This window comes from Dendropsophus ebraccatus, chromosome 5 (assembly GCF_027789765.1).
Source record: "Dendropsophus ebraccatus isolate aDenEbr1 chromosome 5, aDenEbr1.pat, whole genome shotgun sequence".
Taxonomy (NCBI): Eukaryota; Metazoa; Chordata; class Amphibia; order Anura; family Hylidae; genus Dendropsophus; species Dendropsophus ebraccatus.
Window position 1 is genome coordinate 66590533 of NC_091458.1, and position 13254 is coordinate 66603786.

The 13254-nt window shown below is 42.8% G+C and overlaps 1 protein-coding gene across 3 annotated transcripts in view; it reads right to left on the reverse strand.

Annotated features, from left to right (window-relative positions):
* Positions 1 to 235: 235 nt before the first annotated feature.
* LOC138792723 (transmembrane protein 198) overlaps positions 236 to 13254 on the reverse strand; it is a 32693-nt gene continuing 19674 nt past the window's right edge. For all 3 annotated transcript variants that reach the window (XM_069970472.1, XM_069970474.1, XM_069970473.1), the window contains 4 exons: positions 10538 to 10777; positions 8242 to 8817; positions 3609 to 3757; positions 236 to 2930 (listed from right to left, as the gene is read on the reverse strand). In XM_069970472.1, coding sequence (XP_069826573.1) covers positions 2781 to 2930; positions 3609 to 3757; positions 8242 to 8817; positions 10538 to 10727 — 1065 coding nt within the window. In that variant the 5' untranslated portion in view covers positions 10728 to 10777 and the 3' untranslated portion in view covers positions 236 to 2780. The remainder of the gene's footprint in view (positions 2931 to 3608; positions 3758 to 8241; positions 8818 to 10537; positions 10778 to 13254) is intronic.

Genomic DNA, 13254 nt, shown 5'->3' on the forward strand with positions numbered 1-13254 from the left:
GCTGCAGGATTTCCCATGGACAATCCATATTACGCAAGAGAGGGAAATATGTTAAATGCTGCATATCAGTTATTTCTTTTTTTTGTGTTGTGGTAAAGTAACAGATTTGTAGTCTAAAGATTAAAGACTGAAAGATCACATTGGACTTAGTGGGTCAAATTTATTTGTTGAACAGCAGAAATTTGTGCAATTATGACTTCATGTGCTCCACCCCCCCACCCCCCCACCCCCAAAAAAATATATATATATATACACACACATATCTCATATATTAGACTCCAAATTGAAATGTGGAATAATTTTGCAAAGTAAATAAAGAGTCATCTGAGCTACCTGACCCATTGGAGCAAGGTCTACAATGTTTTAACACATGCTTGGGTTCACCTGGCCAATAGAATTTTGTAGTACCAAGTACTTCTTGTACATAACACACATGGTAGATTAAAGGGAATGTAATCTGTCAGCTCTACATAAGGTTGTTTAGCTGTAAACGGTAAAAAAAAAACCAAAAAAAAAAAAACATAGTACCTTTGCCGGAGCTGACTGTGCTTCCAAAAACTTATCAAATAGCTTTTTCGTCTGTATAAGTGTCGAGAGGGTGCACCAAGCTGCTTAAGTGCTGCAGCCTACCACTCGTCAGCTTACAGTACTGAGCCCTGTTTGCAAATCTCACACCTGTGCCGCTATTTGTACCCACTGCACAAGACTGGCTAACAGGGCGCTGTAAGAAGTACATCAAGAACAGCCAGAAAAGGGGAGGGAAGCGACTTGGTATGCTAGTCTGCAGCACTTCAGTAGTTTGGCACAACTTCTTTGACACTTTAATATAGCTGAAAAATTCTGTTTTATGACCTTTTGAAGCTTGGTCAAATCCAGCAAAGGTAAAACATTTAATTTTTCCCCATAACAATTGTACAACATTGTCTGCACTCTTAACTGACCGCCCTGGCAGTGATAGTTACAAGCTACACATGCCGTTGATATGTAGAGCCAATACTGTGTTCATTGAATGTGGTTTTACTGTGTGTAACAGGGCTCAGCAATGTTTCACGTTGCAGGTGCATCAGTTCCAACGGACATACAGCTGGCTTGTATGAATCCACCAGTCACTATAAAACAGTGCTTGGACTGTTTAATTGTATATATGGTTAAAAGTCAAGCAATATTGCCCTCAGCACTGGTAATACAGTAGCCAAAAGAACTCAATGTCACTACCAGGGCATTTTATAGTCACATTCTATCAAAAATTTAATTTGACACTATCCATTGCAGAGCTGGCAAAGCATTAAACATTTTTTTTTCCACAACAGTGGCTGGAAAACTGAGCTACAATGGGATTGGGTATGTGCGACATAAAGAAGAGCAGACTGCTTGCCTTATGGGTTCATTGTTTGGCAGGATACTAAGCTGGGTTTAGAGAACTCACCTGTTTAACTACAGCTCTATTCAAACAATGACTTCAGTCGTTCCTGCGTGTAGAACTGTTTTTGTCCTTTTTATTCCAAATAATTTGGACAGAAGTCATATGGTGGTCAGGTTGTGTACAATGCATACATAAAACTAAGACATGGCTTATATAGTAGGTTCAATATGTTACATACATACATTTGTACAGAGCTCTTCATATATTAAAGTGCTATAAAACAGTGTAATACATTGCAGTGGTTTCATTTTTTTGCCCTCTCTAAAACTATGTTTATTTCAATTTCACATAAATGTATATAAACTACCCTATATCACAGCTGTTATCATAGGAGTCAATAAGACCCCTAAAAGGTATGACCTGACAGATGTTATGCAGAGGAGCACTAAGCTTAAAGTAAAAAGCATATAAACAAGAATACTTTATAGGACTGGAGATACACAAGGTAAAGTAGTTATCGGCATTGACAGGTATAATATATTATATTGAATAGAGATGAGCGAACCTCAAGCACCCTCGGGTTCTGCTTTTTATTACCGGTTGCAGATGTTGCATGCAGCACTAAGGCTGTATCCATGTTTCTCAGGACTCCCTAAGGCTGCATCAAACTTCTTCAGCCACTGGCAATAAAATGCAGGACGAACCCAAGCATCCTCGAGGTTCGCTCATCGCTACTATTAAAGTGTGCAGCAAAGAAAAAAAGATAAAACTGAGATTTCTTATAATTTCTGCACACCTGACAAATGCAAAGAAAAGCTAAACCAGTTAACAAACCACATTAGAAAATGCAACCATTGGTGACCATAAGTCATCTGCTCTGAATTTCATTGACACTAGATTTCTCGCCACCCTTTTGTGAGACTGTGGGCATGTACCTTACCAATAAATAGGGAAGACTTACAAAATGGATGTCTCATTAGGGGGGGGGGGGGGGGGAGGCACAAATTTAGCACTAGGATTAAAGACTACTGGTCTGTTATGTGTAGATGTTTCTTTATACAATGGTTTAGTCTCCTCTTCTTTTTGCACTAGTACTTTACAGGTAAGTAATGCCCTAGTAGCTTCTGGAGACTCATGTTTGCTCATCCATTGGGCAGAATTACATCTAGTTATAGAAAACTATCCATACCTATCAATGATACAGTATTTAGACAGGTAAAACTCTTCAAACTGCCAACAACTTCTCAGTTCCCTCCGTTCGAGAGTCCACAGCATTAAGGAGATGAGAGTTGTAGCCCGGGCAAATAGAGGTGCGAGATGTACCAGAAGTCAGTACACAAGGCACAACAACTTGGCCTATAAACTTGAATCAGATGCAGATTTATACCCTGGCTGCAAGAGGAGGTTGGAGGACACTTCAAACCCGAATGACAGGAGTAGTGGCAGTAAGGGGAACGGTAGATCCACATTCATAGTCCATGTCTACAATTGTCTGCATGTTGGCGTTTAGGCTGCTCATGGATGTGCCAGTGCCAGTCTGGCGCTCTCGTAAACTCTGCAAGTAACTCTGCAAGAGAAATCCATAAAAGAAAAGTTTAAAAGAAATTGCTATCAGAAAACGTGCAACGCCTTTACTCATCTCTATGTGACTTGTAATGCACTTGTTATAGTAATCGCTATTGATATAGAAGGGAATTGTTTGGGTGAAATGCCACACAAGTAATACAGTAATGAACTATTCAAGACTCTAGTGTTGTAACTAAAGATTTTTTAACAATACTATTTTCATGGACAGCCATAATGACTGTACCTATATCAAAGCAATGTGACCCTATTTACTTACTTCCCAAGCACTCTAATCCTCTATAGCTTAAACCGTATAACTGCTGAATATTAAAGGAATTAACATTCCTACAAAGGAGCAAAAAATACAGACACTATAATGCATTCACTCACCTAACTAGCTGTGATTGTACCATAATCATGTTTGACGACCTTGCTTAAAATCTCACACAAATACCCAAACCACGTTTTTATTTCTAGTGCCTATGTCAAATCTTCAAGCCAAAATCTAAGGTGACAGCTCTAAAGCTTTAACACATGGTGGCATTTTCTACTCATTCAAACAAAATCCTGTGGGCAAAGGACACCTAAACATAAAGTAATAAGTATATAAGGTAAATAGTGGTCTCACTGCCCACAAGAATGATATAAAAGAATCAGACATAGTCCTACAGACTCTTACTGGCGCAAGGATGTCCCCAGTGTATCTCTTTATAGGGTTGGCCTTCCGCCGATAAGTCCCTTCTTGAGCAGCCACACTCTGGCGTTTTTTGGCCTCTTTCTGGCGGATTCTCAGAAGCTGGAGGCGCTTCTGCCGTCTGCTTATGATCACTGTCAAATTATGTAAGAATAACATACACAGAGTGAGCTTTGAAAAAGGTGAAACATAAAGCAGACAAGGTAGAGAAGTTAAGTCACACAATTGTGTCAGGACACATTAAAAAGCACACAATATTGAGCAGGGCAAGTAGTAAGAAATTATGGCAACAATCTTATCTGACAATAAGACGAGGAGTTCATAATACAGGTTAGTATAGTTCTAAAACATTTTCATTCATATCCTAAAGAACACGGAGGAACGTTGATGCAGGGCCTGTCTTTGTAGTCTCACTAATGGCCTGGGCATGTGGAGCTTGCACCTATGACTCCACATTTAGGTTGAGGAGTATATTTTGTTATTTTAGTGCAGTTCGGTATACTGCTGATATGGTGAGGCGGACGGAAGCTTCAGACTATTCCTGACTATGTTCTGTGGTCTGATAATACTATTCATGTTTCTGTTCAATAACTAAATGCAAAGGAGGAAAAAAGAGAAACAAAAAGGTTTTATGTTTAGAAAAGGGAATAGAACAAAAATGGTCTCTTGGTCTCACGACATATACACATGGCCGTAGCTCTGGAGCAGATCTCGCAGTTACAATGTCCTCCTAGTAACAGCTGCATTTTATGCACCGCAAGAATCGCTGCAGACACAGAACTTGTGAGGTCTTCGGTCCACAGTAACCTTAGAGCAGGAAGTCACAATATATTTCCAACCTTTTCCATTAACCTTTGCCCCCTGTTAACCTCAATACACAATCCTGAGCATCACACTGTTGGTAGCAGTCCAGTAAATGGGCTCTATGACTTGAAACTAAATACATGTACACTAATATTCTTCACATTACCCTGTGAAATATTGCTCCACTATGTACATATATCCTCCAGGGAGTCTTTATTTTTATATGGATTTAGTTCTGTAAACATAAAGTTATATGTAAAAAGATAGTTAACCAGTGTACGACATTTATTGACTGTGAAGAAAGTTCCACCTATTATCTCTTACTCAGGACAGATAGGTCTCTACAGGACAGTATTGCAGAATATGAATTCCCTGAGGCTTTATGCTATGTATGCCACGTGCTAGTTATGATGCTCCATCAGATTGCTTCCAAGGCAGAAAACTTGTGTAATATAGCATTTGACACAGCATGTTACAATTTTTTTTTCCAGGATAGGCCATCAATATCTGATCAGCAAGGCATATAAGCTGTGTTTCCAGCATATACACAATGAACAGGGTCGGAAGCACATAATGCCATTCATTGTGTAGGAGCGGTGTGGGCTCCGATTCAGCTCTCATTTTCTAGCTGCGCTGTAGTAACCTGAAATCTAATTATTACATATATTAGTGCTACCTTATAGCTCGGCCATCACTGGAATCAGTCCGTGCACCAATTAGGGCTCTCAATCTTAATTCACATCTCTGACAAACAGCTCTGGTGGGGGTGTGGAGTGTTGGCACCCCTCCGATCAGACATGGATGGCCAACCCTTAGCTAGGCAATTAATGTAAAATGTCTGGAAGACTCTAATAACCTTTTAGGCAAGACACTTAATTTTCTTGTATATATTAAGTTTAGGACTGAGCTCCATTTTGCTCTATAGTCAATATAACTGAGCATCGTGTAATGCTGCTCTCTTCACTTTTTTTACAGTATGGTTAAATTGTAGAGTCAAAACTATAGAAACCATAACAGAATGGTACAACAGATCTGATACAGAGTTGTGGCATTACAAATGAAAGCCCCAATGCAGATGTGAACAGCACTTAAAAGACTAACTATCAGCAGGTAAGACAAATTTGTTCTCCACATCATCCCTAGGCTTTAATGCTGCACATTCAATATATACCTGTATAAAACCTTGGATAGGGGAAAAATTTTCCTGGAATACCTCTGAGGTTTCCATTGCCTTTACGCAAAATAAAACAATGCTAATTTGTTTGAGTTATTGGTTTAAAGCTTACCTGTGCTTAAAGAGACTGTCAGTAGGCTTATGCTGTCCTTACTAAGGGAAGCATAAACTAGTGACAGAAAAGCTGAACAGAACGATGTATCACTTAGATTGTTCTGTGCAGCTGACTCAGAGATATCCTCCTGAATAACATGGACAATAAGTAGTCCTCTCCATTATGTGCATGAGCCCAGTAGTTCTGGTTATTAAAGGGGTACTCCGGGCAAAATTTATTTTTAATGTTATTACCAAAGAAAAAGTTATACAAATCCCTAATATACACTAATTATGGGAAATGCATATATGGTGCCATTTTCCCTCAACTAAGTAAATCAGGCAGGCTCACTTCCTCTAAAAAAAAAGGTGACGTCGCATCTCAAGTGCCGGGTCCAGCAGAGGGCACATGAATGCATCTATGTGGATGTATCAGTGCCTTCTCCCTCTCTGTGCTGGCTGACACTGACCCCGCTGTGGAGGCCCCTCCCCCCAACTAGCTCACCCTGCCGCCCGGTCAGCGCTCCCCCAACTAGCTCTGAGCCCACCCGTCCTGTGCAGGAGCGCTCATCCGCCTCTCGTTCCTGGCAGGGTAAGCGCTCCTGTACCTCCCCATCCAGCCGCCCGTGCTCTGAGCCGCCCGCTCCCTTGCAGGAGCGCTCACATGCCTCTTGTTCCTGGCGGGGTAAGCGCTCCTGTACCTCCCCATCCAGTCGCCCGTGCTCTGAGCCGCCCGCGGTGCTGTGAGCGTTTCTACACCTCCGTATGCATCAACCTGTCCCCTCTCAGATACCCACAGCGCAGGAGCAGGAGTAGGGGTAATCGCTGAGGCGAAGCGAGCACAGCCTCCGTGCCCCACTGTGCCTCAGCGCTCACCCCGACACCCGCGCTGTGGGTATCTGAGAGGGGACAGGTTGATTCATACGGAGGTGCAGGAGCGCTCACAGCACCGCCACCAGGCGGCAGGTGAGCGCTCCTGCAAGGGACCAGGTGGCTAGATGAGGAAGTACAGGAGCGCTCACCTTGCCCGGAAGGAGTGGTTCAGAGCACGGGCGGCTGGATATGGAGGTACAGGAGCGCTCACCCTGCCAGGATTGAGTGGCGGGAGAGCACTCCAGCACAGGACGGGTGGGGTCAGAGCTAGTTGGGGGAACACTGACCAGGCGGCAGGGTGAGCTAGTTGTGGGGAGGGGCCTCCACAGTGGGGTCAGTGTCAGCCAGCACAGAGAGGGAGAAGGCACTGATACATCTACATAGATGCATACATGCGCCCCCTGCTGGACCCGGCACTTGAGACGTGACGTCACCTTTTTTAGAGGAAGTGAGCCTGCCTGATCTACTAAGTTGACGAAAAATAGCACCATATGTGCATTTCCCATAATTAGTGTATATTAGGGATTTGAATAACTTTTCTTTTGAAATAACATTAAAAATAAATTTTGCCCGGAGTACCCCTTTAATTTGAAGCAGATAACTCCGCCCACCAGCTGCTGATTGGCAGTTATCTATCCATGCTGTGTATAGGTAGTCAACTGTCAATCAGCAGCTGGAAGGCGGGGGGAGGGGTGTGGCAAGAATCATATCTTCCTGCATATTAGGAGAACAGCTGAACAGAATGATGTAAGTAATACTCCAATCTGTTCAGCATTTCTGTCACAATTTTATACTGTCTTCATTTAAGGTGGCATAAGCCTAGTGACAGATTACCTTAACACACCCAGAGTGATGACATGATGATTTTAGTTATGTAACTGCTGTTACTGAGCTCATGAGAGCCCCCTCCATGGTGCACAGCTATTTTTATTCTCTCCGTTTCGGGGGTGGAACCAGAGCTGGATTGTTTGCCAGTAATACTTGCATGTATTATGATAAATGGCTAGATGACACGCATGGAGTTTGCACAGCGCTATGTGAGCAGACAATGAAACTTCAGCAGCACAGCAAGGAAGGTGTTACACTGAGCAAAGGACTTCTGCTGCTGATAACACCTGCAACTTTGAAAGGGTACTCCGGCTCTTTCAAATCATCCGGTGTCAGAAAGTTATATAGATTTGATTTTTAGTTCTATTTTAAAATATCATGTCTTTCAGTACTTATCAGCTGCTATATGTCCTGCAGAAAGTGGTGGATTCTTTTCATTCTGACACAGAGCTCTCTTCTACCACCTCTGTCAGTGACAGGAACTGTCCAGATCAGTATCAAGTTTCCATTAGAAAAAAACTGACACCAGTTGATTTGAAAGGATTTTTTTTTTCCCCCAGAGGACTTTAAGAGAGATTACATTCAGGTAGCAGCGCTGTGTACACACATTGGTAAAAGTTGTTGCTTTTTCTGTAACGCTGCAGAAGATTTTACAGCAAGTGTTTACAGCAAGATGGGGAGCCCAGTTTGCTGGGGAAAATGTGTACATACATCTGAACACCCAGACCCTGATTGATTAAAACTTTTGATATCTCTCTATGACAGCAAAAGTTTTTTTCACATGACAAGAAAACTTTAAGTCACTTTTTTTTTTTAATCTAAGTATACTGTAACAACTGTACTCACCGTCAGTATGTGAGAATCCTTCAGCTGTAAGCTTCCACTGGACTATAATCCCCAGAATGCTTAGCACTGGCCAGATGCCAAGAACTACCCAACTGAACCAGCAGAGGGGATGCGACACTTCAAGACGAAGACGGTCATAGACATACTGCACCAGCAGCATCATTTCAATGAAATAATCTGTGCACACACTCAATATAGCAGCTCCAAATGTGGCAGTGGAGATCACAGTGAAAAGCTTTTGCCACTGCAGCGTCAATACAGCAAAGAGCATAGCAGAGCCCATCATTACCCCTATAGGAATCCAGGCTGTGGGTGGATGGTAGAACTGCTCCAAGCCCACAAGACAAGCTATGGCCACCAGAAGTCCAAGAATCAGGCCAGTCATAAACAGGCCCACGCTGTGAACAAGCATAGTGACCAGTCCACAAAGTAGGCCAATGCCCAAGGCAATGCCTGCACTTAACTCCAGGCTCAGCTGAGTTTCCAGGATTCGCTCTTTGTAACAAAGTAAAAAAATGACCGCTGATCCAGCCAGCAGGCCTGATAGAAACATAATGGCTTTGAAGCACCTGTAACCTGCAAAGAAAAATGACAAACTTTTATTAAACAATTTATACACCCACAGGAAATACAGCCTATTTGTCCGAGGTTTCGAATACATCGGCCTTCAGATTTCTGCTGTGGAAATACACCTTTGACTTGAAAGTGACATGAACATACCCTAAAGAAGCTATGTACCAAAATATATTAGATTAAAATAAAAGTATTTTTTTAATGCAGCCCGAAGATGGGAAATAGTTTCCCCTTCCTGTCAGCATAGGCCTAAAGCTGAGGCTACACTACATGTAACCCACCACCCCATGTACTCTGCTGGGACCCTGTTCTGTATAGCACTGTTTGGCAGCACTAGAATGGAGTAGGGGGATCAGGAATTGCAAGCCTTAGAGCCCTATTACACGCAGCAATAATCAACAAAATCAGGACGATTCGTCTGCTCTGTGTAATAGAGAGAACGATCAGCTGATGAAATGATAATCAGCTGTTTCTTAAGGTCCTGACCTAAAATCATCAGACGCGCATCACTACGTGCAACAGCGATGCCACCCAATGGCTGATGACTGTAGAAAAAAAATAATAAAGTAATAACTTACCGTACCAAGTTCCCTGGTGTCCTTGGGCCTTCCCCTGTGTCTGCAGCTTTGCCCTCTCTGCACTGACAGGCTGCCAGCCGCTAAGCCAATCACAGGCTGAGACAGGCCTCTTGGTCAATCATTGAATGGCTCAGCGGCCAGCGGTCTGTCAGTGCAGAGAAGGCAGAGCTGCAGACACAGGGGAAGGCCAAAGGACACTTGGTAAGGAGAGTTATTTTATACTAAAAGCAAGGGCTGCATGGACATCGCTAATGATGTCCATGCAGACCTTGCTGCCCAATAGTTGGCCTGTCTAATTGCTCAGTAAACAAGCACCAATCTAGCAGATCGACACTCATTTACAGTTTATGATCGGGATGTCTAATAGGACCCTTAGTGCACTGAACATCCGAACACAAACGTTGGTGGCAGCAGCAGGGGCCGTGACCCCCTTAGTGCTGTCAGTCACCGGAAGTGTGAACGCACCCTTACATTTACACATACAGGATCCGCAGCAGATTTGATGGCACAGATATCAATGTACAGTAACTAAATAACTGAACACAGCATCAAATCTGCAGCTGATCCTGTAGGTGTGAAAGCACCCTTAGTTAAAAAAATTTTTAAATAAAGTAATACAACTTTATCAAACCAATGTGTTGAAAAAGTATTTAATGGTGTTGGACAGGTCTAATGGAGGACAGTCAGGTGATCCCCATACACATTAGCTAGTTAGGAGATCTAGATGAACTCGCCAGATTAAAGCGTGCCTGTCACTTCCCAAAATATTTGAAGGGTTGTAAAGACATGTCCAATGTTTCCCTGTGTAAGATTGTGGATGTTAAACCCCTAACGATCGCTAGAGCAAGCAGGGAGAAGCTCGTGACAGAGCATTGCTTCCCCACACTGTGTGTGTGTTAGAGAGAAGACAGTCCCATAGACTTACTATTAAAGTATATCTCAGACGCACGTACATAGCAAAGGGAAAATGTACTTAGCACCCATTTTTTTATTCAAGTGATTAATGGGGACCATTTAATACTGGCAATCATCTGCATCTCAATGAAGCCTAAAATTCATATTTAACAGTTCGCTATTATAGAAAACCGAAGTCTATTTCCACTCACATGTGTTGTTTCATTGCCAAGTATAGTACCCTTACTTACCAAAAAATATATATACAAGTCCAAACAGGCAGCACAAGGAACACACCACAGTTGGAACAACATCATAATGCCGTCCATTTTCCAGGCTACATAAGTCCTCAAAGGGATCTTCTTGTCCTGTGTCAACAGTCTGAATATTGAAATGCTGGGAAACACCAGGCAGAACAAAAGGCGATGAATCAAATGCCATTGTGGAGTGTTAGGCACAAACTTAGGTAAGGGTGCCCATCAATGACCAGCCTGCAAGAAAAAACAGACCTATCACATTATCACTGGAAAAACCAACTTGGGTATCAAATACGGAATGGCTTCTACTCACAAACATACCAAAATCTCAATTAAAATCATGTTAGATGCCACAGGTAAAACAGTGAGTTGTCCTAGAAGCAGTAGGCCAAATGGTTGATTGTCTATGATTTGGCAGTCCTACCCCCAAGGTCATCTTTACATATTTATGTAAGACAGATAAACAGACATCCACTGAAGTGAATGGAGCTGAAATGTAGTACCCCACACAACCTGCGGACGTGGTGGTGCTGTTTTTGCAAGAAAAGTAGCTTCTTTTTTCTAATCCTGGATAACCCCTTAAATGACTTCAGACAGCATTGGTACTCATCATCATCACCACCACAGCTATTCTACTAAAGAATGAAGAAATGGGAGAGAGGACAACCACACATATCTAAAATTCTTTCCATATAAAAGCACCAAATGTGGAAGCATGAAATATTTCTCTTAGCGGGTCGCCTAACAAAACGCACACAACAGGAATCTACATTAGCAGGAAACACACCCCGTTGGAACACAGAGGTCCATGGCTGTATTCTAGACATGAAACAGGAGAACAAGGCAGCAGCTGGGAATCCCAACCATTTGTGAGTATGCGCTGCTGAACCCTTCCTAACCCAACATCTGGTGAGCACACAGAACTAGTGGGCTTCCCCTCAGCGTGAAACACGATACAGCATGAAACCTTATACATGCCCTAGAGAGAGCAGCACTTCTATAAAACTCAGGGCAAGCTAATGTGTATCCCTGTTTTCACCTTTTCCACAGTGAAAGGTAAAAAAAAAATCCCCAACTAGAAGAAATACAATCTAGAAAAAAAAGTCATATATAAGAAGTGTCCTCAATTTCATACCCTATACAAAAATATATAGAAACCAGATTTGATAAATCTTCAGTGCGCCAATGAAGAGGAGCTATAAGTAAAATGGCAAACTTAGAAATTGACAGCTGAAAAAAAGACGTCCCAAACTGCTCGTGGATACATAGCTACGTAAAGAGTGCGACTATACAATTGTAGTTGTCCGAGGATGCACTTTTATTGCTGCTGTGAAGTGTCAGCAATAATTAATGTAAATAAGGTACACCCACCAATGGAGAATAGTCAAAACCTTCACCAAATATGCAGATAAAATCAATAATGAGTGTCAGAGGTGTGGCCAGGACATTTCAGAGAACTTTAGTGCCTTGGCAATGCCTCTAGGACACCTTGTGAGTGGCAATAAAAAGGTATAGTCTTGGTGCTTACATGGCTGTGTATTCATGTAAGCGGTTTGCAATGTCTTTCCTAGCTATCAGTTTCCCTTCAAAGGAGCACTCTAGCAGTATAGGTTATTAAAGAATAATGATGAAACTCATGTGTGCCTCGTGCATGCTAATGTTTGGTGATGTGACATTTATAAGTTGTCTGTCATCTCGATTTTTACAGCACAATTACAACAGATAGATCAGCAAGATAGAACTTCTGTCTCAAAACTGACACTATAGTAAGCAACACACTAGAGTATCCTCTGAGATGCAGCTACAGCTGTTTCTCTCCATCAGCTCTTACAAGCAGGAGAAAGGGAAAGCAGTTGAAGCTACATCTCAGACACACAGAGGGAGCAATTATCAAGACCGGCATATGAAATAAAGCCTCAGCTCAATCCACCCCACTGGATTTACTAAGAGCCAGGGGCGTAGCTAATGTCTCCTGGGCCCTGGTGCAAGAGGTCAACTTGCCCCCCCCTTCCTCGACCAAGTGAAGCAACAAATAATACCACCACATACTGACTAACACCACCACATACTGACTAATACCACTGCTGCTACTGACTAAAATACGACGTCTTCTCTGATCAGAGTTCTTCCCTTTTCATCTTCTTCTGCATCCGTCCCGGGCTGTTATTTGAACTTCTCCGAGTCACGAATCCACAGAATCTGCCATACAAATATATTAGGCTCCTCACTCTGTCACCATCCTCATCTCTCTACAAACTGCACATCTGTATTGGCCCCTTTAAGCCCTCATTTAGTGGGTAGGCTGAATCTATGTGATCCCCCTTATTGTATATGACCCCCTCTGTGTGGTCCACTTTAGTACATGCCCTATTGCATACAGCCCCCGTGTAGTCCCCCCCATGATATCTCCCTTATAGATGACCCCCCCATGTTATCTCCCTTATAAACGACCCCCATGTTGTCACCCAGATAGATGGCCCCCATGTTGTCCCCCTTATAGATGGCCCCCCATGTATCCCCCTTATAGAATGGGAGGGGGCAGTGCAGTGGCAAGGGGGGCCCCCCCTTTGGTAGCGGCCTGGCTGCGGCGGCGACTGCGGTAGCTACTCCACTGCTAAAAGCCACACACAGCAGATGCAGAATCAGGATACATGTAGATTTCTGCCATGGTCTAAGGCTGTTTTCTTCCGCCTTGCCATGCCCCCAAATGG